The sequence below is a fragment of the Saccopteryx leptura genome, chromosome 11, assembly GCF_036850995.1.
Source record: "Saccopteryx leptura isolate mSacLep1 chromosome 11, mSacLep1_pri_phased_curated, whole genome shotgun sequence".
NCBI classification, from domain to species: domain Eukaryota; kingdom Metazoa; phylum Chordata; class Mammalia; order Chiroptera; family Emballonuridae; genus Saccopteryx; species Saccopteryx leptura.
The window spans coordinates 69,233,316-69,260,002 of NC_089513.1; the positions used below are offsets into that span (position 1 = coordinate 69,233,316).

At 40.8% G+C, this 26,687-nt stretch overlaps 1 protein-coding gene across 2 annotated transcripts; it reads left to right on the forward strand.

Moving 5' to 3' along the window:
• The first annotated feature begins 7,839 nt into the window (after positions 1 to 7,839).
• Positions 7,840 to 26,064, forward strand: LRIF1 (ligand dependent nuclear receptor interacting factor 1). Of its 2 annotated transcripts, XM_066352837.1 has the most exons (4): positions 7,840 to 8,320; positions 19,153 to 20,665; positions 21,838 to 22,104; positions 23,375 to 26,064. In XM_066352837.1, exons 1-4 carry the CDS (start codon positions 8,253 to 8,255, stop codon positions 23,807 to 23,809), a joined length of 2,283 nt encoding a protein of 760 aa, XP_066208934.1. In that variant the 5' UTR covers positions 7,840 to 8,252; the 3' UTR covers positions 23,810 to 26,064. The 2 variants fall into 2 exon arrangements, with proteins under 2 accessions (XP_066208934.1, XP_066208935.1); XM_066352838.1 differs by lacking the exon at positions 19,153 to 20,665 and having other exon boundaries at positions 7,851 to 8,320.
• Positions 26,065 to 26,687: the final 623 nt, after the last annotated feature.

Sequence of the window (26,687 nt, forward strand, 5' to 3'; positions counted from 1 at the left end):
AAAGTCAGTCCTTGGGTGATGTAATGCTGGAAGTGCCCCTTGGACAGTCTTTGAACAGTTTGCTGAGTAACCTGCAAATCCTGTAAGTACTTAGGGAAAGGGTGGTTACATTTCTACACTTTGCAGTTAGAGTTGAAGTCCTACTGACCACTGCTTCTAGCTGGAATTAGCAGCAGGCCCCAGCCTACAATAGGCATGGGGCATTGAGACAGGAGGAATAAAGGAGATATTATACATTAAATAAAGCAACAAACTCAGACTGTCAATACCCACAGTAGAGATCTTTGAGGGATAAATAAAACTCAAATATTCAGGCAAGGCATAGTAGATGGCCCTTGTGTTTACAAGAAATGAGATTAGTTTATCTGCTACTTGGGAGAAATACCTTAGGCTTGTGAACGATGTCCTTGGACCTTCAGTGGCAATTCCCAGCATGCTGGGCAAGGTCAGGTCACAGGTAGCTGGAGCAGGGCTAGAAGATACTGAACCCTCCCTCCATGGAGCAAGGGGGCAGCTTACCTTCTCATGTCCCTCTTTCCACAGCACAGTTGTGTCAACCTGTGGGGCCAGGAAGCCTGGCAGGCTTCAGTTCAAAGACCTTTCTTTGCACTCTGGAGCAGGGGCCCTGATGGAGTCCTATGAAGCCCTTTAGGGTACTGGAGCCTTTAAGAGCATATGCCAAAAGCTGGTATTTTCTGACTTCTTTTGGGCCTTATTTGCCTTTTCTGTTACTTCCTTGGCTGTTATAGACCTTAAAAGCTATGCTCAGAAGATCTCACCGAGGGCTTGACTAAGAGAGCAAAATTGGAAATTCAGTGTTTAAAGAAGCCTATTAGACTGAGGAAAGAAAGGATTTGATATGTGGTGGTAGGTGGTTGGAGACTGCGGAGGGTCTGAGTTAGATCTAGGGTGAGACTTCAGGTGGTGGGGGTTAAGGCGATGCCTAGATAGACTAGGGACTGAGAGTGAAGTTGAGCCTTAGCAGAGAAGACACGATATTCCTTCATAGTGAGGAAGTTAAGAAGGGTGAAGGTATGTCTCCTTGAAGCAGGCAGGGAGGGGCTGCAGAGGAGTAGGTTATTTACATATTGTAAAAGAGTACTAGTTTTGAGATTGCATGCTGCTAAATCCTGAGCTAGTGCCTGCCCAAACAGGTGTGGGCTGTTTTTGATCCCCTAAGGTAAGACAGTCCACATAGAGGTAAACAGAAAGTAAGAGTCAGGGTGTAGAGGGATGGTAAAGAAGGCATTCTTGAGGTCTAGGACCCTAAAGTGAGTGGTGTTTGAGAAAACGTGTGACAGTAACTTGTAGAGATTAGGGACTACTGGATGGAGGGGAACTATTGCCTCATTGATTACATGTAAGGCTTGTAAGAGGTGATAAGCCCCTTAGGGTTTTCGAACAGGAAGGATGGGGGTATTGCAGGGAGAGTCCATGGGGATGAGTAAGCTTGGTTTAAGAGGTGGGTAATTATTGGTTTAAGGCCTTAGAAACAGACAAAGTTACACATTAAACGAAGTCTTCACATATAATGAATTAAGAAATTTAAATGAGCGCGCTTTACTTGTTTCAATTAAAATTATACTAGAGATATTTTCTGACAAAGAGACAAGACAGATTACTTACATAGCTTAATATACAATTCTGCTTTTTTTTAAGTTTTCAAGATGACAGGGAGTTGTCAGCATAGAGGGGAGGAAGAGAGAAAGCAGATGGATGGACAGTGTGAGCAGCTGGATGGAAAGAAGGAGGGTCAGAATCTGCAGGAGGAGGAGGAGGAGGTTAAAGTACTGGTGTGGCACCACGTGGTCAGAGGAGTCAAAAAAGATTTAGAGCTCTGAGGAGAGGGGAGAAGGTGAGGAGGAAAGAGGCACAGTCACAGTTTGTGAGGGAGGAGGGGTCAGAGAAGAGACAGACAGAACTGCAGTTTGTAAGGAGGGAGGAGGGGTCAGAGAAGAGACAGGCACCGCAGCCAGAGCCACAGCTTCTAAGGAGGGGGAAGGGGATGAAGAACACAATGGAGAAGGGAGGGGGCTCTTGGAGGGAAGAGATTCGAGTGGAAAAAATTTTCAGAGGGATCAGAGAGGGGTCCCGAGAGAGGGGTGTCCTCGGGGGTCAGGCAGGAGGGAGAGAGTTGGGAGTCACGGAGAAGGAAAGATTAGGAGCAGAGGTTTTAGGTGAGGTTTCTCAGGTCAAAAATGGCCTGCATGTAGAACAAGCAGTACAGAAATTAAGGACAGGAGAGAAGGGAGAAGAAAGCCTGCACGTAAGGAATTTCTGATGCCCTCCCCTTCCGGTGGCAAAAGTTGTCAAGATCTCTTAGGATATTGTAATGGTAGTAGAAAGCAACCTGGCTAGGTGCTTAGAATTTCGAGGAAGTCCGTAGAAGCTAACCACTCAGAGTAGAAACTTCCCAAACTGTGAACCTCAGAGAGTAGGGTGAGTCCCAAAGGAGTAGTGCCGAAGGAGTAGAGGAGTAGTCTCTGAGGCCTGAGATTGGGAGGAGCCCATGTTCTGAGGGGAGCCTGGCTTGATGATTCGGACTGAGAGGATCCCACAGTAGAGGAGACTGGTGAGAGAAGGGGGGGGGGGTCCCTGCCTTTAGTCACAGTTCCAAGAGGAGAAAATCTCCTTAGAAAGAGAGTCTCAGACAGGAGGTCGTCACCCCAAGGCTGAGATCCTGGGACGTAGGAGAGGGGCCTGGCTAGGTGTGCCTAGACTTTTGTAGAAGTCCATAAAGGAGTAGAGGCAGACCACCTGTAGATATGGGGTCCGAAGTCAAAACCGTCCATCCAGGAAGGGGTGTTTTGGAGAGAAATTTGGAGGCCAACTGGGGAAGGGGAAGGGAGAATCTCCTGATCCAGCAGGGGCTCAGGACAGGGTTAGACTGCCGGCCAATTGACCTACAATTACACGTCCAAACAGAATCAGAGAGTAAGCCCGGGACGAGCTGCCGCTGCCCATTGCTTCCCTGGTTGTAAGTTTGGATGGCAAAGAGGGATCGTCCAGGCAGTTAGTACCCTGTCCCAGGTTTCGGCACCAAATGTTGGAATCCATGGGAGTCCAAAAGACCAGAGTAACAGGCTTTATTGAAAGGAAGAAAGGAACCCTGCCAGGTACTTCTCCAGGGGAGAAGGGCACCGAAAACAGACCGAGGTAAAATTTTATAGGGTTGGGGATAGCCTCGAGCAAGGGTGTACTGGTATGTTCAGCTTTCTGGAATACTCTTGGGGTGATTGACCAGCTTCATGGAATTCCTTTGTCCCACAGGCGATTGTCTGGTAATAAAGGGTGGGGTCAGGCAGCCAAGTGGAACAGCAAAAGGGCAGTTTGGAATTCATGTATCTATCAGTACTCATACTCAAGTATTCTGTTCGGGTGCCACTTGTGGACCAGCACGGCTCCTAATAACAGTGCGGAATTAAGGAAACACACTTATTAAGGAAAAAAAAACGATGGGAGCAATGGGACCGAGAGGACTCTTCAAATGCTGATGGCAATATCCGAGTGCCCCATAGCCGAAATACTCAGCATCATAGCCAATATGAAGCTGGTGGGGGGAGAACTTAGCCTTTTGCTAAGCTTCGAATCTACAATGGCTTTTTGCCATTTACAGTCTGCAATGGAGATGTGCCAACTTCAAGAAAAATCTGTTCAAATACCCAAATTTTCATCCAAAATTTTGCCCTAATTTTGTCAACCATTGCATCTCCATATCCTCTGAATCTAATCTTTTTTTTTTTTTTTTTTTTTTTTTTTTTGTATTTTTCTGAAGCTGGAAACAGGGAGAGACAGTCAGACAGACTCCCGCATGCGCCCGACCGGGATCCACCCGGTACACCCACCAGGGGCGACGCTCTGCCCACCAGGGGGCGATGCTCTGCCCCTCCGGGGCGTCGCTCTGCCGCGACCAGAGCCACTCTAGCGCCTGGGACAGAGGCCAAGGAGCCATCCCCAGTGCCCGGGCCATCTTTGCTCCAATGGAGCCTTGGCTACGAGAGGGGAAGAGAGAGACAGGGAGGAAGGGGGGGGCAGGGGTGGAGAAGCAAATGGGCGCTTCTCCTATGTGCCCTGGCCGGGAATCGAACCCGGGTCCCCCGCATGCCAAGCCGACGCTCTACTGCTGAGCCAACCGGCCAGGGCCTGAATCTAATCTTATCCCTCCTTAATACTTCACCAACAGGGCTCCTGTTCCAAGGAGTCCCAAAATATTGTGTCTTCTCCTCCCCCTGGCCATGTCACCTAATTTGTGCATGTGGCCTTATGTCTTGGGCTGTGAATTGGAGCCAGTAAACCCTGGCTTCTATGTCAATCTTTTGATTAATCTTTCTAACCATTATTCCAGGGGATTCCCAGTCAGATTCCTCATCATAATCTTTGACTGACACTCTTTAAATTCTTCCAAACTGGGGTAAATAGAATAGACTTGTTGGGGCCTCTTAATGTTGGGGACCTATAGTGGGTCCCCCTGACCCACTTGATCTCTGGTAGTGCTGTATCGACACCTTTGTTTCAACTCTCTCACTGTCCACCTCATTCATCCTTTTTTTTCTTTTTTGTGAGAGAGATAGAGAGACAGAGACAAACAGGAAGAGGGAGAGATGAAAAGCATCAACTCATACTTGCTGCACTTTAGTTAGTCATTGATTTGTCCTCATATGTGCCTTGACCAGAGAGAAGATGGCTCTAGCAAAGCCAGTGGCCCCTTGCTCAAGCCAGAGACCTTGGGCTTCAAGCCAGCGACCATGGGGTCATGTCTATGATCCATGCTCAAACCAGCAATCCCGCACTCAAGCTGATGAGCCCGCACTCAAGCCAGATGAGCCCACCCTCAAGCCAGTGACCTCAGAGTTTCGAACCTGCATCCTCAGTGTCCCAGGTCTACTCTCTATCCACTGAACCACCACCTGGTCAGGTTTACCCCTTTTTCAATAACCATCTGAAAACTTTGACTCTGCTGTTTCAAGTCATTGACTCCCCGCTTTGTCTATCCCTGTTTTCTTGATTACTTTAATGTTTTTGGTATTAGTTAGAGCCATAAGGGGAAGCTGAGATAGCAAACCTGATAAGGCTTCTCAAACGGTTCGATTTTGTAGCAGTAAAGTTAGATGGGTGCCCATGTGACAGGGACCCCCTTAACCACAGCATTTACCATAATTTAGGTGACAGGCATAATCAGCAGGTGAATATACTAGTCATCATAAAGCCAGTTCCACACAGCTTGCATGTAAAAGGTATCAGCTGCTTCATCTGGTATGTTTATTTGGCATTTATAGAGGGGACTTGGGAAGTCCCCCTTCTCAGGATAAACACACTTTACTGTGGTTTGTATCCAGTTCACCTGCTGGCTGTTCCCTTGGGAACTGCATCAACTCAAACATGCTCTGTTGCTCTGCAGCATTCAAAGCCAAACACAGCCCCTAAATTGATTAATTTCAGTCTATTTTAGTCAAGGTTTAGAAAGTTGATGATACCAATCCACAAAATGAGCCAGCTCTTTCACACTACATCCTCTAGTTTTAGCTGCTTCTTGGTTTTCCCTCCCCCTGCACTAACTACCTTCTTGGTGACCAGCGGTCTTAGAGGTACTTATCATTGTCCCTGTATATTTTTTCCCTTTCTAGGCAACTTTGATGCTAATGGCTGAAGCTCAGACTGATACAAATATGAACTTGGTTCAGCATCAAGGCCCAACCCAGCGCTTTTCATTTTGGCCATTACAGATAACAATAGCCAGGGAATTGTATATTTAGTATGTTTATTATTTTTCACTTCCTTACATATCCTCAGGAGTTGGGTCTACTACCATTTCTAAATTCCATTGATAACTTTTACCTTTAGTAACAGCTATAGTTTCATATCATGGGTGATTAGGTAGAGGTCCAGGTATCAAAGGTTCATCATCCCTCCCACTCCCCACCCCTTGTATCCTTTCTCTTCAAAACCACGTTTTCATCAGCCAGGGTCATTCTAGTAAATCCCACTTCACTGACACCAACAAAACTAGGTTTTGGTGCCCAACTTTAACATGGTTGGAGACTTCCCAATACCAACAAGCAATTCTCGGACACCACTTTTTTCTTTTTTTTTTTTAATTTTAATTTTTTGAGAGTCAGGGAGACAGGAACATTAAGCTGCTCCTGTATGTGCCCTGACTGGAGAATTGAACCGGCAACCTCCACATGTTACATCCCAGCGAGAGAGACTACAGCAGACGCAAAGTAAATTTTATAGGTTTTATTGCAGACCTGCACAGGGACTGCAGGTAACCCATGCAAGGGAGCACTGCAGCCCCCCAAACCTGCCCAGGGACTGCAGGTAACCCACACAGGGGAACACTGCAACCCCCCCAAACCTGTGCAGGGACTGCAGGCAAACCACGCCTCCGAAGAGACTGGAGCACTGCAGCCAACCAAACCTGCGCAGCCAACAAACTGCGCAGGGACTGCAGCCCCCCAAACCTGCACAGGGACTGCAGGTAACCCACACAGGGAACACTGCAGCCCCCCAAACCTGCGCAGGGACTGCAGGCAAACCACGCCTCCGAAGAGACTGGAGCACTGCAGCCAACCAAACCTGCGCAGCCAACAAACTGCGCAGGGACTGCAGCCCCCCAAACCTGCATAAGGACTGCAGCTCCGAGCTTCTAAAATGGCTCCTTTTTATAGGGTGGCTGTCTAGGATGAGCAAGCATCATACAGAAGCTGATGTGGCTGTTAGTCATTGGCTAGGGAGGTCGTGCGCAGTTACAGGGGGGGTATTACTCAGTGGAGAATTTCAAACATAAACTTCTGATAAGGGTCTCTGACTCAATGCAGGATGTTGCTGAACTCTTTGTTCTCAGTGTCACAGGGACCTTGTACACTCTTGGCAGCCCCAGCATGTCAGTACTCCCTGAATCTAACACACACTTGGGATGATGCTCCAACCAACCAAGCTATACGGCCAGGGCTAATCCAGCCAGGACTTAATTTTTATTGATTTTTAGAGACAGAGAGAGGAAAGGAGAGAGAGGGGAATGAGTAATCAGCATTTTTAAAAGATCGACATAAACTTTAAAATTAGCTACCTTATGTCAGTCTCCTAAATTTAAAGTGAGTCAGTTTACATAGGTATTGTCTATACCTAATAAAACTGGATCTTTAAAATACTCATTCTACAATTTATTTCTAGCCCTAGCTGAACTATACAATGTCTATCCCTTCAGTCAGACACTGAATCCGTTTCTCGGATAAGTGATTGAATGGCAGGTATCAAGAAGCTTCTGAAAAGCTTTCCTCTGGAGATCCAAATAAAGATCCCACCCTCCCCCCACCTCGCAAAAAAGGAAAGAAACTTATATGGCAAATGATATATGGTAAATGAAGCTTTTAGAGAATTAATGAATTAACTATATGACAAAAAAAAAATAATTTTGACCCGGGCATGAGCGTGGGGTGGGGAAAGAGGTCAGATTAAGTCTAGCCGCAAAGTTTCAGTTAAGAGGAAATAACCTAGAAATCCTCAGGAAGTAGCAATAATGCGGAGCTGGATGCAGGAGGGCGTCTAAAATTCTCTCACGCAACCATTGTACTACGATCCCAAGAGCCCTCCGATGGCTGAAGAGAGAAGAAAAACTACACTAGCGGCGAGCACAAAGGCAGAAGATTTACAATTGACCCCGGAAACATTTTATTTTGCGTAGGTAACTGGAGAAGTCTCTTTGGCGATTCGGTCCTTGATCCGGAAGAAGAGGAAGCAGACAACACTTGCGATTGGACAACGTCACAAAGGCGGGGCTTTGACGAGACAGTCACCTGGATAACCGGACGTGACGACCACAGCGGCCGCTGGCTGGGCTTGGCTCTGGTCCGCGGCTTCAGTGGGCGCGGCCTTCACCGAGGAGTCCGCTCTGCTGGGGGCGGTGCCATTAAGGTCACGCCTCCCGCACTGACTCAGGGTGGCTTTGAAGCCATGTCTTAGGCTCTGGGGGGCGGAGACTCGAGCCGATTCGCTTAGAAGCGAGAGCCGACCGGTGTCGTCAGCGGCGTCCTATTTTCCGGCTTCCGGTGGCGGCACCGCCTCCCTGCGAATCTTAAAACCACGCCCCCTGGGAATACCGTCGTCGCCCTCCTTTCAGCCTCGAAACTCCTCAGAGTCGCTCCGGGGCGACTCCAGCCCAACATTTCCTCGCTTTCCTTCTGCCCCTTGGAGGACCCCGGTCCCCCACTGCCCTCTTCCTTGGATGTGCTGACCCTTCCCCTCTCTCTAAAATGTCCAATAACCTCCAGCGAGTCTTCTTGCAAGCCGCCGAGGAAAAGCCAGGCAACGCCTCGCACTGGTAAGTACGGGCTTCCGACCTCCCTCGCCGCGCCCGCCCCTCGCCCGTCTCTTAGGACGTCGAATGGGCCGTCGCTTCCCGTCACGCTGCCCCCGGGCGAGCGTCCCTAGGGAGGCGCCCGACCCCCGGGGGCGGTTAGAGCTCTCAGCTCGCGTCCCTCTCGGAAAGGCAACTCCTCTCGCGGCTCCGAGCGCGCTCATTTCGAAACCCCGCCGGGCGGCTCCGATTTCCTAGGCGGACCGAATAGAGCTCCACGGGAGCTGGAAGCAACATGGCCGACGCTGCTGTGTGAGCAAAACTTTCTGGAAGGTTCGCGCGCTCGCAGGAGGAAAACAAGCGGCCGTCCGCGCGAAGCAGCAAGTGCAGCCCAGGTGGCGCTGGACTTCGTGAAGAGTGGCGCGATTTCAGAGCGTGAGGAGGAGAGGCATGAGTTTGGGGGCCCTTGATACGCGTGTGTGAATGTAGAAACCGAAAGATTGTTCTAGGATGAGGGAATCGATAATTTTAAACGTTCAAGTAACAGCTTTATATGGAGAGAAAGAAAAGTAAAAAAAAAAAAAACAAAAAAAAACACCCTCCTGTAAAATCAGTCTTTTGGAACAGCGTATTTGAAGCAGGGGTAGTGCGAATGCCATCTCTTAAGTGGATGTCTGTGTAGAAGAGCTATATTTGGTATGGGGAGATTCCAGTATTAAAGACACTCGTTTGTAAATTTTTCTAAATGTTATCACTAACTCAGTAGTTTGGGGTTTTTTTTAGTTTAGGGGTTTTTTTTGTTGTTGTTGAAGCTTCTATTCGAGCAATGAAACGGGAACAAAACTAGAATATTTTAAGTTCACTCCGTGGTTAGTGGACGGATAATGGATAATAAGTGGTGAGAAAATTTTAATGGGTCTCTGCAGAAGGCAAGTGCGAAGAAGAAGGAGGCACGGACGTTAAGATGGCAAGTTCGTGGAAGAGGATTTCTGAAGAAAATCGAACTGCGTAGGTTGAACCCTGGCTTTGTGAGGCCAAGTACCTCAGTTTTCGTTCTGTAAATAAGGCCACCTAGAGGTATTTTGAGGTTGAAAAGAGTGATAGTCATAAAACAATTAGTGTAGGAAAAATAGAAAAGCACTATTTAAAGGTGGTGGTGGTTGTTTTAAGAATATAACTTCGCTTCTGTACAAATTGTGGCCCAAGAAGTAGGTTTCCTTTACTTACGAGTAGATTCAAAAGCCGATTCTAATAATGACTTATAAAAAGCATGCGTAATATTCCAAAACGAGACGGTCGCTAAACCAGTGAGCTGAAACAAGATGGAAGAACTGTCAAGAAAGAACTATTGTATTTCAAATCAAAAGAGCCAGCGTTTGTATAGTTATATTGCTTGTTGGATTATTTTTGGTGGAAGTTGGGGGGAGAGACAGATACTACTCTATGGATATGCACAAGTAGGATTCCTTTTTAATGACTTTTATTTCTTCTACCTTGTTCTAGTATCTGGATATTGATGACACCTGACTTAACAGTTTGTTTCAGGAATGCGTTTGTTTTTAAAATTAGAAATAAGACAGAATAAGAACTTTATATTTTTCTTTACTGTGTACTTGGACTGTTTTTATCCAGTTCTATCCCTTTGGCTATCTATATCTGGCATTTTAAAAAACATTATAGATTGAATTATGTTTTGGTTACATTCATAAGTCATTTGGAGTTTATTAACTTACTGATTTATGCATCGTTTTCTCATCTTCAACTGCATTTATTTCTTCAAACCACTTACTTTGATTATTGGTTGCATATTATGTTGTTTTATAATTAACAATCTGCGTGATGTCCAAATAGAATTTTGTAAGTAATTTGATTAATATCAGTTCTTGGAAACTTCGTATTCTTATTTTTCTGATAGTATTTTTGGTGGTACTAAATTATTTAAATATTTTCTTTATGAACTTAAAATGACTAGGATTTTTTGTTTTCTATAGTACTTGAATTTTCTGCTTTTTTTTGGTATATTTTTCTTTTTAGTAATGTGATACGGAAAGTTTATTGTTTGAAGTATTTCTTGTTCATTGGGCCGTAAAATAAACTCAGTCTTATAGTACAAAGGAAAAATCTGGAAGATAATCGTGATAGTAGGTGTTGTTTTATTTAGATTTGGTCTTTGTTGCAAAGAGGAAAGCAGGAGTCAGAATGGGAAAGAAGGCAAGCTGTGGAGTTACAGAGACCTAGGTTCATATCCTGGTTCATTCACTGCTTATCAGTACAGTTCAAACATTTGGTTATAAAAGGATTCAGTAGTAGTACCTGCTCTGTGATATACTGTGCTAAATGGAGAGACCAACTTAAAAATAGAGTGTGAGCCATGCGGGTGGAAAACCTGACAGTCTGGAGGGGAGGAGATGTGTTATATTTTTATTTTTATTATTATTATTTTTTTTGCATTTTTCTGAAGCTGGAAACAGGGAGAGACAGTCAGACTCCCGCATGCGCCCGACCGGGATCCACCCGGCATGCCCACCAGGGGCGACGCTCTGCCCACCAGGGGGCGATGCTCTGCCCATCCTGGGCGTCGCCATGTTGCGACCAGAGCCACTCTAGCGCCTGAGGCAGAGGCCACAGAGCCATCCCCAGTGCCTGGGCCATCTTTGCTCCAATGGAGCCTTGGCTGCGGGAGGGGAAGAGAGAGACAGAGAGGAAGGCGCGGCGGAGGGGTGGAGAAGCAAATGGGCGCTTCTCCTGTGTGCCCTGGCCGGGAATCGAACCTGGGTCCTCCACACGCTAGGCCGACGCTCTACCGCTGAGCCAACCGGCCAGGGCTGTGTTATATTTTTTAATAGCTTTGTGCACAGGCTGCTGTGAGGTCATAGAGAGGGGTATTGTAGGAAAGGTTTCTGGAGCAGCTGAGTGAGAGAATGTGAGTGTTAGCTACCCAAGTAAAGAGGAATGCAGGCGATGCCCAGGCCAGGCAGAGGAAATTGGTACATGAAGCACCAGTATGGCTTCTTAGTAACAATTGGGATTTATTGTTTCATTCTATACTACAATCAGGATAGGTAGCACAGGAGGGGTTGGTTTGCCCTGCTGAAGAGATTAGACTTGTTCTCTTGGAGATGAGAGGATTTAAGGAAAGGGCTGTTGTATTGTGGTCACCAATACATTTCAGATAGCTGATGGTAGTATGGATTTGGGGGCGAGGGGTCAGGGATGTAAAGATTCTGTTACACTAGTCCTTTCAGAGATGGTTAAAGCCTTGAACTACCTGATATAAAGTAAGGGTTGGAGTTAAAGAAATACAGAAGGGAAAATATGCAAACCTTGTCAGTGAATTGGCATGAAAAATTTCAAATTTCTTAGTTGATGCAATTGAATATTTTGGACCCTGGTATGTTGGGGTTGTGCAGTAAACAAGAAAATGGATGGGATTGCCCAGGAGAGTATGTAATTCTGAATAAGTTATTGAAGATCGATTATGATGTTAATTTTCTGGGTAAATATTGGTAAATTGAGGTGAGGAACACACCAAGAAAGCCCTCTGAGAGAGATTTGAATCTGAAACTCAGGCTCATAGCTGAAAATAGACTTGTGATTCATTAGCTAGAGGTATAATAAAAGCCTATGCTAATACATCCTACAATAATAGGAATTAGGATGTCATGAAACTGTCAGTTGGCTTCTATCTACCTTTAACCCCTTATTTTTAAATGGGAAGTTAATAAAGTGAATGTCCTTAGCAGGAGGCGTGATCAGTGATTGGCAAACTATGGCTCGCGAGCCACATATGGCTCTTGGGCCCTGTGAGTGTGGCTCTTCCACAAAATGCCACGCGTGGGCGCTACCTCGATAAGGAATGTACCTACCTGTATAGTTTAAGTTTAAAAAATTAGGCTCTCAAAAGAAATTTCAATCGTTGTACTGTTGATATTTGGCTCTGTTGACAAATGAGTTTGCCGACCACGTGTTCCATTGTCAATTCAATGTGCATTTAGTTTTCTTATTATGTTTACTTTTGTGTTGTTATGTTTACTTTTGTGGTGTGTGTGTGAGCGAGAGAGAGAAAGAGAGACAGAGTCAGAGATCATGCAGGCTCATTGAAATCTATTTTTCATTAATTTCTTAGTTGATGCAATTGAATATTTTGGACCCTGGTATGTTGGGGTTGTGCAGTAAACAAGAAAATGGATGGGATTGCCCAAGAGAGTATGTAATTCTGAATAAGTTATTTAATATTACTAAATGTTTGTTTTCTCAACTATAAAATAGGAATGGCAATACCTTGCCAGGCTGTTTATTAGGATTAGATTTATGACAGTTTATAATAACATCTATTATATGAATAATACTATATGGTATATATTACTACATTGTATACTTATGAAAATTATGTAAGTACATAGTGTTAAATTATAGGTAGTAATATATATATAGAAAAAGGTCTTGCAGTAGTAGAAAAAATATACTTTGCAAAAATATCTACAAAATCTTCATTAGCCTGCAAAATTTTTATCATTCCATCTCAAATATATGAATGTTGCATATCATTATTAGAATAGTAAAAAATGTCAGTTATATAGCATTATAAATGTTTGATATAGCTTTTATTAAAGTTCTCACATTCTCAAAAGATTACCTGATTAATTTGTTCTTTCTTGGACACCAAGGTATATATTTTAGCAAGGAGAGTTGGAGAGAGAGGAACAGACTGGGGTCAGATACAGGAAGGGGGAGAGATGAGAAGCATCAACTTGTGGTTATAGTACTTTAGTTGTTCATTGATTGCTTTCTCATATGTGGCTTGACTAGGTGGCTCCAGTCAAACCAGTGACCCTTTGCTCAAGCTAGTGACCTTGGGCTTCAAGCCAGTGACCATGGGGCCATGTCTAGGATCCTACCCTCAAGCCAGCAACCCCATGCTCAAACTGGTGAGCCCACACTCAAGCCAGTGACGTTGGGTCTTTGAATCTTGCTCCTCAGCATCCCAGGTTGGCACTCTATTCACTGTACCGCTGCCTGGTCAGGCACCAATTGTAAATTTTAATGGAATAGGGTAACTAGCATATATTGAGTGCTTATCATAATTTTAGCCTCATTTTACAAATGAAGAAACAGATTCGACAAGGTTAAATAAATTTACCAAAGTCAATCAACTAATAATTGGAAGAGCTAAGATTAGAAGCCCGTAATCTTTCTAATGTATTCCTATATTCTATTTTAAAGTCTTAAACTGTTGTTATTTTCCCAATGTAGTTTCTCAGTTGAGACCCCAGCTGGTTTAAGGTAATTAGCATGTTGATGATTCTTTTTAAGACACCAATCAGAGCGTGGGATGCAGAATCTGATTCTAGTTTTAGTTCTAACATGAGTTAACAGCATAAGCTCTTTAAGAAAACAGAATAGGGTTTTAGTTCATTTTAAATGGAGATCTGAAGAAAAAGGTCTTATCAATTTAAGAAATATGAACTTTTTCCATTTATCATTTCTCTCTTTAGCATTCTGCATTTCAATTTAATTTTTAACACTCATTCCGTTTGTTACTAGGAAGCCGTGGCTTTTTTCTTTTTCTTTTAGCTTATAGAATCCAGTACAAGTTGTAATTTTAAAAAATCCAGAATTCTACAAGCTAGAATAAGAAAAAAAAAATCCACAGTTTTCTAGTATTAGGTGTAGAGGATATAGTTGTAATTATGATAATCCTACCTTTAAGGAACTTATGGTCTCTGGTAGAGTATATGAATCTCTACTGTTATACTGATATAGAAGAAGCTGTATTTTTCTTTCCTTTTTGAAAGGGACTAGAAGAGAAGGAGGGGAATCAATGATTTATTTGAAAATAGATTTTCTTAGGTCATCTTATTCTTACACAAAGATTGTTTCCAATCTTTATAGATTCTCAGATCTCTTCTGTTTTCGCTCTTATTCTTAGCAGATGGTATCATATCCTTTTTTATAGAGAAAGTAAAATGAAAGCAGATTAGAATTACCTCAGCCTTCTAAAACCAAAGCTATAAACTTACCTGCAAATGCCCCTAACTGGAACTGTCTTCCAGTTCCAATGGAAGATGTTTCTCTAGCTCTCTTTAGGGTTCAGTTACTCCAGCCTGTCTTCTGGTTCTCACTTTCTACCTCCTTATGAAACCTTAACACTTAATTATCTTGTGTTCTTTTATTACCAGTCTTTTCCTCTTACACCTCCCTTGAGCATTTGTGCAGGTTCTGGTTCATCTAAGTTTAAAAAATGAGGAAGAAAGTCCTTTTCCTTGATCGTGCAGCTACTTAGCAGTCTTTCTTTTCTCCTTTACAGTCAAAGTTCCTAAGGGGATTGTTTCTATTTACTATCTTTATGTCCTTTCTTCATAGTCACACCTCAGCAACTTCTCTGTCCACTAAACTGCTCTTTTAAAGCCACCCATGACACATGCCATTCATTCCAGTGTACATTTTAGATCTGCATCCTACTTGGCCACTCAAACTTTTAATAGAATCGCACACATTTTCTAGAAAATTCTCTCTTCCTTTGGCTTCCATTACATCACAATCTCTTGTTTTCTTTCTATTGCTCAAAGAAAATGGGAAGCTGCTTAAATATTTTAAACAGGGAAGGGCCAGCTGTAGTGTGCTAATTTGCAGGGGAGATGGTATAACTAAAAAGAACAGTTATGAAGCTATTATAATAGTCTAAGCCAGAGATAATGTTTGTTTGGACTAGAGTGAAGACAGTTATTTGAAAAGAAATGAACAGCCCTAGCCAGATAGCTCTGTTGGAGCAGTCTCCTGATACGCAAAGGTTGTGGGTTCGATCCCTGTCAGGGCATATACAGAAACAAATCAGTGTTTCTGTCTCTCCCCTCCTTTCTCTTTAAAATAAAATTTTAAAAAGTTGTTTTTAATAAAAAAAGAACAACTCAAGGGAGATAAAGGAGATAGTAGCAACAGGATTTTGTGATTGAATATAGATGGTAAGAAAGCAGGAACTACTTGTTCTAAATTAGACAGCTAAAATAAATGCCATTTACTTAAGGGGCAAAAATTACTGGAAAGGTCATATTGAGTTTTAGGTGCATTTGAGATTCTGAATGGAAATGTCATGAGGGAAGTTGAATACATAAACCTGAATCTCAAATGAGCGAAGATACAAATATTTGAATGTTGCTATATAAATGGTCATAATAAAAGAACTCATCTAGGGAAAGCTTACAGAGTAGAAAGAGAATTCAGTTTAAGCTTTGGTGAATTCCAACATTTGAAGGTTGCTTAAAGTAGGATGAGTTGGCAAGAAGACCAAGGGAGTCACTGCAGAGGTAGGACAGTGTCATCTGTTGGAGGCCTGGGAAAGAAAATGTTTTTAAGAAAAGGTGCAGCAGGCCCTGGCCGGTTGGCTCAGCGGTAGAGCGTCGGCCTGGCGTGCGGGGGACCCGGGTTCGATTCCCGGCCAGGGCACACAGGAGAAGCGCCCATTTGCTTCTCCACCCCCCTCCTTCCTCTCTGTCTCTCTCTCCCCCTCCCGCAGCCAAGGCTCCATTGGAGCAAAGATGGCCCGGGCGCTGGGGATGGCTCCTTGGCCTCTGCCCCAGGCGCTAGAGTGGCTCTGGTCGCGGCAGAGCGACGCCCGGAGGGGCAGAGCATCGCCCCTGGTGGGCGTGCCGGGTGAATCCCGGTCGGGCGCATGCGGGAGTCTGTCTGACTGTCTCTCCCCGTTTCCAGCTTCAGAAAAATACAAAAAAAAAAAAAAAAAAAAAAAAAGGTGCAGCAGACATTTTTGTACTCATTCAAATACATATTTTAACTGGATTATAATTCTCTATTTACACGTCCATGTACGAGGTAGTTAAGTTATTTTAGGGATTGTAGGTTGTACTAGGTTGGAAGCAAACATTTTCTGTAAAGGGCCAGATAGTAAACTGTTTTAGGCTTTGCATGCCATATGATCTCTGCTGTGATGACTCAACTCTGCTGTTGTAATATGAAAGTAGCACAAGAAGAAAATGAGTGCAACTGTGTACTAATAAAACTTTATGGATACTGAAATTTGAATCTCATGTAATTTTTACATGACAAAATATTCTTCTGATATTTAAAAAATAATTCAGAAGAATAAAATATTCTTAGCTTATGGACTGCACGAAAACAGGGAGGGGGCCAGATTTGCCTCACAGGCTGTACTTACCCTTTCCCCCAAACTGAGCCTGGTGCCGGTATCTTAACAGTCACAAAGTTCTAATCCAGTTTAAAAATGCTTTTTTGGGGGGTTGGGGGGAGGTGGTGAGGTGGGTTTTCCTCATCAAGCCCTGAAAGCAAGAACTCATACTTTATATTCATGCTTTTTTTTAGAGATTAATTTTTTACTTACTAAAAGTAAATATAACATTGAAGCAATATCAAGTGGATAGAGGTGTTTGTTTGGGTTTTTTTTTTTGTTTGTTTTTTTGTATTTTTCTGAAGCTGGAGACGGGGAGAGACAGTCAGACAGACTCCCGCATGCGCCCGACTGGGGTCCACCTGCCACGCCCACCAGGGGCGAGGCTCTGCCCACCAGGGGGTGATGCTCTGCCCCTCCGGGGCGTCACTCTGCCGCGACCAGAGCCACTCTAGCGCCTGGGGCAGAGGCCAAGGAGCCATCCCCAGCGCCCGGGCCATCTTTGCTCCAATGGAGCCTTGGCTGCGGGAGGGGAAGAGAGAGACAGAGAGGAAGGAGTGGGGCGGGGTGGAGAAGCAAATGGGCGCTTCTCCTGTGTGCCCTGGCCGGGAATCGAACCCGGGTCCCCTGCACGCCAGGCCGACGCTCTACCGCTGAGCCAACCGGCCAGGGCGGATAGAGGTGTTTTACATATTTGTAAGGTATAATTATGTTTTATTGGGTTGTAGAAAGGTAAAACTAAGTTCCAGTGCTTCCTAGGATGTTTAGAAATTTTGGCTTTGATTTTTGTTAATACCTGAGGTTGAAAAACACTTGTGTGCAGTAAAAAACAACTTTACACTTTTGAGAACTTTTTTTTTGTCCACAAAGTTTTTTCTTCATTTGATTTTAGTCATGTGAGGGCATACTACTATATTTCTCCATGTATAAGATACATCTTAATTTTGGGACCCAAAATTTGAAAAAAAAAGTATTACAAAAAGCTAATGAACTCAAGTTTTTTTCCGGGATCCACCTGGCATGCCCACCAGGGGGCGGATGCTCGGTCTCTCTGGGGTGTTGCTCCGCTACAATGGGAGCCATTCTAGTACTTGAGGCGGAGACCATGGATCCATCTTCAGTGCCCGGGTCAGCTTTGCTCCAATGGAGCCTTGACTACAGGAGGGGAAAGAGAGGGAAAGGAGAGGGGGAAGGGTGGAGAAGCAGATGAGCGCTTCTCCTGCCCTGGCCAGGAATCGAACCCGGGACTTCCATATGCCAGGCCGACGCTCTACTGTTGACTTAACCAGCCAGGGCCGAACTCAAGTTTTATTCGTCATAAAATTTATACAACTCCTCATCACTCATAACTCCCACTCATTAGCTTGTCCTCATCTGTGTCTGATGATGAATCACTGTCTTCATTTATTGCCTTGTTCTCAGTTCCATCTATGGCGTTTGAAATTCCACAACTAGTGTATAAGACGCACCCAGTTTTTAGACCCCAATTTTTTTCAGGAAGAGATGTGTCTGATAAATGGGGAAATATGATAGTTCTCTAGAACATGGACTCTGCACTCATGTTGGTAGAATTGAGCACAAGAAAAAGTCCATAGACAAGTGAACAGATTATTTAATTCATGATGACAACTGGTGATATGTACCATGAAAGAAATCAGTGGTGTAATATTTTGGACTATGAATTAGAGGGGAAAGGATAGTTAAGGTGGTCAGATACTGGAGAAGTATCATTTATGCTGAGACTTGAGTTACATGTGTGGGAGAAGTAGAGAATTTGCATGTGTAATGGCCTTGAGTTCCATGAGCTCTTAGTATTTTTCAGAAACTGAAAGGTAGTTTTAAGTATAAATAATTTGAGGTACCAGCATTCAAGAAATCTACAAATAATTGGTTATACAGAGATTTGTATGGGATTTTTTAAAAAACCAATCTGTACTGAGAAATAGCTAATAAGTATCCAGATCAAAATTGGCCAAATTAAAAAAAGTTACTTTCAGTGTGTTCCATGTTCCACGTTCAGACATTGCACTTATATATATGAATTGACAGGCAATCAGAGCTAGTATGAGCAATTGCCATACCAAGGGCTGTTTAGCATTCAATTTCAAATGTGCTGAGACAATAAATCAAAGAAGAAAATGGTTCCTACATGAACAACTTAGTTTAGTCTCTAAAATATGGCACACTTAGGTATCACTATAAAAGATGCCTTAGCAAAAGAAGAAAGGTTAGCAGAACTTGTAAGCCATTGTTAGTGGGAAGAACAAAACATTGCGGGGGGGGGGGGGGAATAAGGGAAATAGAATAAGCATAAATGGAGGTGAACAATAAAAGTAAAGGAGGAGGACAAGAGGAAAGAATTCAAGGAAAAGAAGGAAGGAGGATGCTAATAGTTTAAGAGAAGCATATTCTAGTAGAAATAATTTTATACAGGGTAAAACATTAGAAAACTCTTCCTTCAGTTTTAGGAATACATGTCCTATCTCATAACTATTACCTAAGCATGTGAGATATAAAAAAGCTGACCATATCTTTGATTATTTCTTCTTCTACTTCAGAATCTTTGTTTTGTAATATTTCACTTTGAAAAAAAGTGACAAGTGGTATGCTTTTATTATATTCTACATATATATTAAAAATATTAAAAATATTTGCTTTTAAATAAAATGTATGTACCGTGTAGTATGTTGTATTTATTTATTCGTGTTCTTTTAAGTGTTTCAGGCTGCATGTACCAAGTAGTTCAGACGGTTGGCTCGGATGGAAAAAATCTTCTGCAGTTACTTCCAATTCCTAATTTCTCTGGAAATCTTATACCACTAGTTCAATCTTCAGTTATGTCTGATGCTTTGAAAGGGAATACAGGAAGCCCAGTTCAAGTTACTTTTCAGACTCAGATTTCCAGCTCTTCTACAAGTGCATCATCAGCTCAATTGCCCATTTTTCAGCCAGCCAGTTCTTCAAACTATTTATTTACAAGAACAGTAGATACAACAGAAAAAGTTAGAGTTACTTCTCTGGGAGCTGAAAATTTTACCTCATCAGTTTCTAAAGTTCAGAGTCATGGTGTGAAAATTGATGGACTCACCATGCAAACATTGGCTGTTTCTTCCTCCTCAACACAAAATGATTCATCTTATATTTTGGTAAATCCTCAGAGTCTTCCAATGACTGTGAAATCTCCAGTTTTGCCTTCTGGGCATCATTTACAGATTCCAGCCCATGCTGAAGTGAAATCTGTCCCGGCGTCGTCATTGCCTCCTTCAGTTCAGCAAAAGATACTTGCAGCTTCAACCACAAGCACCTCAGGAACAGTTGAGACCTCCCAAATACCATCTGTTATTTATGTATCTCCTGTTAAAACAGTGAAAAATGTAGTTAACAAGAACTTTCAACACATTTATCCAAAACCTGTTACAGAAATAGCAAAGCCAGTGATTCTAAATGCCACACAGATCCCAATGAATGTTGCTAAAGAGACACAATTAAAAGGTGGTCAGCATTCTCAAGCTGCTCCAGTGAAATGGATTTTTCAAGAAAATCTACAGCCTTGTCCTCCATCTCGTGTTCCTGTTAAGTCTTCAAATAATGTGGCTTCACAGATTTTAAAAAGTTTTGTAGAGAAGAAAAGTTTGGGAGATAATACTATGAATATGCCACCATTGAGTACCGTCAGTCATAGTGGGACACAACCCAAAAGTATGCCTATTAAAGATAATGCTCTGGTTGTGTTTAATGGGAAAATCTATCTGTTGGCTAAAAAGGGGACAGATGTTTTGCCATCACAGATTGATCAACAGAATTCTGTTTCTCCTGATATTCCACCAAGAAAAGATGTACCACACATAGTGAGTTCAAGTCCAGTCACAGAAATATCCACAGAGGTTGTAAATTTTGTGTTGGCTAAAAATAAATCTTCCCAGATGGAGACAAAATCACTTACAAATACCCAGCTTGCTTCCATGGCCAAACTAAGGTCAGAGAAGAATAATAAAGTGGAGACACCATCTCTTTCTATCCTAAACCCACATAATCTGAACCCATCTATTAACTACTTAAGACAGAGTAAGACTTTATTCATAAAGGCAGACTTTCCACATGGATTTAGTACAGGAAATAATGCCCCCCCAAAAGAAAATATCATCCAGAGCATAGAGAAAATAAGTTCCTCTGTTGATGCAACAAGTATTACTTCACAACAGTGTGTTTTCAGAGACCAAGAACCAAAGGTAATTTTCCATGTCAGGGTGTTCTTTTTATCTGTATAGAAGATATTTCTTTTTTAATTCTCAAAAGTTATCTATTACCTTTTCCCCTCTTCTCCCATCCTCCACGCCATCACACATGAATGTTTACCATACTCCTATGAATGCTTAATTAAGTCAAGGCTTTTATCTGGGGGAAATGTTTGAGGAGGAGTATAATTGAGAGAATCCAAGTGGTATCTTTGACTTGAATCATTTGGCATGCCAAATCTTTAAAACAAAATCAAACAAGAAAATCACAGAGCAGCAGAGTGTAGAAGAGTTGGAGAAGGATAATGTGAATTAAAAGCTTAGTAAAATTGTGTATGTGTATATATACATATATATACACACACACACACATAACATTTGTACATATGTATACATATATATTCAATAGCCTACTTTTAGTACATGAAGAGACCAATATGCATATAGGAGAGCTGAGGTTTTTGTTTTGTGGTAGTTTTACTGCTATCTGGCAATTTTTTTAGGTAGGTGATAGATGGAGTAGGACAGGGCTAATCAGTATCGTTTAGGTCATTTGTCAAAATGAGATTTATCAACATCTTTGGTTTTTTTTTTTAATTTTCTTTCCCTTTTTTTTTTTAAGCCGTACTGACTTCTCATCCAGTTATTCAACATATCCACATAGGAACTTTTATGTTCTACTTAAGATACGTGATTCTTTGCTCACTAAATATTTGTACCCACCTTTTCCTTAGAGATCTAGTTAATGCAATGGTTCTCTCCTTTTAGTACAGAATTTATTTATTGAACTCCAGATACTTAAGGAGGTAAATTCTGATTAAATTTAAGATTGGTTAAAGGCATAAGACTTCAGAAAACTACAATTTCCAGTTAATGTCATGTAGATTATTTTTAATGTGTCATTAGTCTGTATTCTCATTTTGTTGTTTGAGAATTGAGTACCTTTCTAGTGCAAAAAAGTACAATAAATGAGAAATTGCTTGGGAACATTTTAACTGTACTCAGTTCAGTTTTTTTGTGTGGGTGGTAAGACAAGGGTAATGCAAACCAACCATTTAGAACTTTAAAGCATGTTTGAAGATGAGGTAATCACTTGGTTGCCAGTTTGATAAAATAGCTTACGTAATGGGTGGTATTGTTTGTGTGTTTTCTTTTCCTAATTTCAGATCCAGAATGAGATGGCATCAACATTAGTAAAAGTTACTCAAGAAAGAAAAGACAAGAAAAATTCTCAAGGAAGAAGCAGTAAGGCATCATATCCGAAGACTGATGTTGAATTTAAAAAGCTATTTGGTCTCTCTAAAGATTTGAGAGTATGCCTTACTCGGATTCCTAACAACTTGGCCACTGGAGAAGGTTTTGATTCCTTTAAGAGTTTGGTGAAAAGTGAGAAAGAGGCAACGTTTATAGTGAAGGAGGAAGAGAGAAAACAGGTAACATATTTTAAATGTTCTTTGTAGGTACTCTAATGAGACATGAAAATATTAATTTTCTTGACTTGGTTTTTTATAATCATGTCTTAATATGACTAATAGTTACCAGCTTTGCATATTTATGTATTATACCTAAATAGTGTTAAGAAGAAAACAGTATGCCTGATCAGTGGTGGTACAGTGGATAGAGCATTGCCTAGGATGCTGAGGACCTAAGTTTGAGACCCTGAGGTCGCCAGCTGGAGCACAGGCCCACCAGCTTGAGCGAGGAGTTGCCGGCTTGAGTGTGGGATCGCCTGCTTGAGTGTGGGATCATAGATATGATCCCATAGTTGCTGTATTGAGCTCAGAGGTCATTGCGTTGAAGGCCAAGATTGCTGGCTTGAGCAGGGGCTCACTGGCTCTGCTGGAGCCCCCCACTCCGTTCAAGGCATGTTTGAGAAGCAATCAATGAACAACTAAAGTGGTGCAACTACAAGTTGATGCTTCTTATCTCTCTCCCTTCCTCTTTGTCTTTCTTCTCTCACTCTTGTGCATGTGCCAAAAAAAATATGCATAGGTAAAAATGCATCTCTGGTTAATTAAAATGTCGTTTTAAGTGTTTTTATTCACCTACCGTTAATGTTTTCATAACATTATAAGAAAATGGCTATTACGTTTTACTTACACTACTTTGAAGACCCTGTCTAAAATAAATAATCGAAGTATAGGGAAAATATAAGCATGCAAATGTTCATTGCAATATTACTCTGTATACGAACATCTTAAGAAGTCAATAATGAAAATAAGCATCCCTGTAATTTTGCCTAGTGTCGTTCTACTTAGGAGTTTATCATTATTAAACTAATTAATATCCTGAACTTAAGATCAGATATCAGTGAGTCTTTCTCAATGAAAATCTTTAGTATATGTCTACCATGCAAAAGGGAAAATATTAAATCCTAATTCTCAGGTCCTTCACTAATGGCTATTATTTTTGGTGACAGATCAGTACAGAGTCTAATGCTTAAGCAAGAAAATGCAAATTAAGCAATTTATTCTCAATGAAAATCATTAGGACATTGTTTTGAGTGTTTTGTTTGGTTTTGTTTTTGTTTGTTTTATGGTACCATAAATATTAATCTTTTGCTGTAGTTCTCCATAGATTTTGTTGAGTTGAATTTAATTCCTAAATATTTGTACCTGCAAATGTGTTAAATTTCAGAGCACACTCTATGTATGGCACTAATATTTTGCTTTTATATTGGCTTCTTACTCAATATTGCAACAGAGTTTCTGTAAGAAAAGAACAGCAAAAATTAAGAAGATGTATCACACAAAGAAGAGAAAAACCGAGAGTGCTTATAACACAGCTGTAAATGGAGGAACTAATGTCACCAGCTCGCAACTCATTAGCTGTGTTTTACCAACTTCAGATGTATCACACCAAAACATTGTCACAAGCAGCAACAAAACTGGAGAAGAAAAGAGAACTGAAGTAGAACACTGTACTGGTGAGAACCAGGAGAAAGATGCATTGAATTCAAGTGCAGATTTTGAGCAAAGTCATTCCTTTAATAAAAATTATACTGAAGATATTTTCCGCATGACACCACCAGAGTTAGAAGAAACCATTCGCGACGAAAAAATAAGAAGACTTAAGCAGATACTGAGAGAGAAAGAAGCAGCCCTTGAAGAAATGCGTAAGAAGATGCACCAAAAATAATAAAATGTTGCTATACTTAAAGACTTCAAGGAATTAGCTCTTTTTTACCATATATATTACTTTTACATTAAGTTAACTATAGATGTATTCTGAAAGTGTCTTTCATGGTGAAATTTTTTTCTTCAGTTGATTATAAAATTTTATTTAAGGAATGTGGAAAAGGTTGATCCACATGGGATATCTGAGTCTTTGTTTAACCACTTTTTGGAAGGAAAATTGCCTATTTTTTGTTACTTTTAACTAGAATTTCTTGAGTTTGAATATTTGTACAGAATTTTTGTTATTGTTTGTATCTTTACCTAATTGCTCAGTCATTCCAACAAGAGATAATTATCGTATATAGTACTGTTGAAATTATACAATGCAAGAGAGAAAATGGGCTCCAAACTTACTTTGCCAATGGGCTTGTGTATGTACTCAGCCTCTTTACCCATAAAATGATGATACTTTCTCACCATTGTAATTTTTTAAATTTCATGAAAAAATGTATAGCAGCATTATTTAAAATTTCAAACATTTCTCAAGACTGAGGGACACTTGTTTTTTATCTTTTACAAAATAGTTTTGTATAGTCCAAACTGAATTTTAGAATAAGGCTATATGATGTATTGTTTGCTTAATGAGATATATGCTATTTGTAGGCAAATGCTTCTTTTTTGAACATGGAAATATGACACTTGAACTATTTGAAAAACATGAACAATGGCCACATTTAATTCTTTTTAAACATGTAAAATGTGGTTTTCTTAAAAGAGGTAAACAGTTTTCTATCTGGTTTTCTTTTAGTTGGAAAGTTTGATAGTGATCAGAGAGAGAGAGAAAGGAAAAGGAAGAAAAAACATTTAAAAATGGTTAACGAATTCCTTGAAGTGAAGTAAAATCAAACCTGTGCATTGGCAACAAAATGTTGAGAAGTAGAACAAATACAAATAGAAGTAGTTGATAAAAGTCATCAACTAGATTCTCATGCCTTTTCTTTTTGGTTTTTTAATTTTGTTGATTGATTTTAGAGAGACAGAAAGAGGAAAGGGGAGAGAGAGAAGGAGAGAGAGTGAAGCATTCATCTGTTGTTCTACTTAGTTGTGCATTCATTGATTGCTTCCTGTGTGTGCCCTGACTAGGGATTAAACCTGCAACCTTGGTGTCTTAGGTTGACATTCTAACTAAGTTAACCTGTCAGGGCTGCCTTTTCTTTATTGTAACAGTTTTATTGAGATAATTGACTCTTTTAAAGTGTACAAGTCAGTGACTTTTATTCACTTTGCAACATCTACATCTAATTTTAGAATATTTTCATCACCCTACTACCCCAAACCTGATATAAATTAGCACTCTTGTCTCTCTAGATTTGCCTGTTGTGGGCATTTGTAGCATGGAATGCATCATTCAAAATGTTTTATTTAGTGACTAGTTTATTTCTTTTGTCTCACTAATACCAAGATTCATCCATTCTCTAGCATCTTTTAGTACTTAATTTTTTATTTTTTAAGAACTTAATTTTATAAATTGTTGCATATATATATTTTGTCATATGGATATATACCATACTTTGTTTATTCACTCATTTATGGACATTTGGCTAGTTTATACTTTTATCTACTAGGATGTTATGTTGCTATGAATGTTTTCAGTTCTCTTGACTATGTATAAAAGTGTAATTGCTAGGTCATACTCTAACTTTTTATTTAACATTTTGAGGAACTGTTAAACTATTCCAGTCAAATTGTGTTCCCTTACTCCACCAAAATGGATCTTGTCAAGGACAACAGTGACTTTTATTAGCTAGATCCAGTAATTAAGATCTGTCTTCTTAATTTTTCCATCATTGAAAACATAGTTTCATGAATCGTTAATTCTTTTGAAAAATCTTCAAATGCTTTATTAAAGAAACAGTACATGTACATATAGAAAATTTAAAAATACAGCATGGTAAATATTAAAAATTAAAACCATGTTCCCAGTAAGCTAAAATATTATTAGATATTTCATTTTGGAACTAAGACATACATAACTAAAGACTGTCAGTAAATAGATTTTAAAGTCATAGGTCTGGATAACACCACTTAGGAGAATGGTATAGATATGGTAAAATTGGCCTCATCTTGTGTCTGAGTAAATTTAAAAATTGGAAAAAATCAAATGAATTTTGAAGACTGGAAGAAGAGAATATTAAATGAGTTGTGTTTGTATATTCTTTGAACAGTTCCTGATTATTCAATATGTCAGTGTTTGTTTAATAAAATCAACTAAAATTATCCTAAAGACAGTGCAGTGCATTCATCTTTCAAAATTTTTTCCACCCATTTATTTCAGCCTACTTTCTCCTTTTTTATTATTAAGGTTTTGCTGCTCATGAAATTGTCAAGTACGTGTTATTTTCATTGTATTTTATATAAAATGTGACTTGAATTCTTACAACAAAAATTCCCCAATCTGTCTATGCTGATGGTCCCAAGCTCCTACTCCTCATTCTGAAATTTACTTAAATTAGGGTTTTATCTTTACCAATCCACTAATGCTGTGCTTCTTTTCAAAGTCTCCAACAATTGCTATATTATGGTCAATTTTTAGTTTATTTACTTGATGTGTCAGCATTTGACACTTTTATCTGTCTGTCATTGAAATTTGTTCTTTGCTTTGCTTCCATGACACTATATTCTTGTTTCCTACTACTACCTTCTTGGCTGTTCCTTCGTAGTTTCTTTGGCCGATTCCTTCTATTCTCCATGATCTCAGTAATGTTGGAGTTTATTTTACATCTATACTTACTCATGATCTCATCTAGTTCTCACGGATCAAGGTGCCATCTATATCTGGGAACTCCAATATCGTTATCTCCAACTGCCTTCTTTTTTTTTATTTTTTTATTTTTTAATTT

Excerpts from the sequence above, each read along its gene's own strand:
- LRIF1 (XM_066352837.1), top strand. The coding sequence starts at position 8,253 with ATGTCCAATAACCTCCAGCGAGTCTTCTTGCAAGCCGCCGAGGAAAAG. Across the intron at positions 8,321-19,152 it reads CCAGGCAACGCCTCGCACTG|TGTTTCAGGCTGCATGTACC; the intron begins GTAAGTACGGGC and ends TGTTCTTTTAAG. Across the intron at positions 22,105-23,374 it reads AGGAGGAAGAGAGAAAACAG|AGTTTCTGTAAGAAAAGAAC; the intron begins GTAACATATTTT and ends ATATTGCAACAG.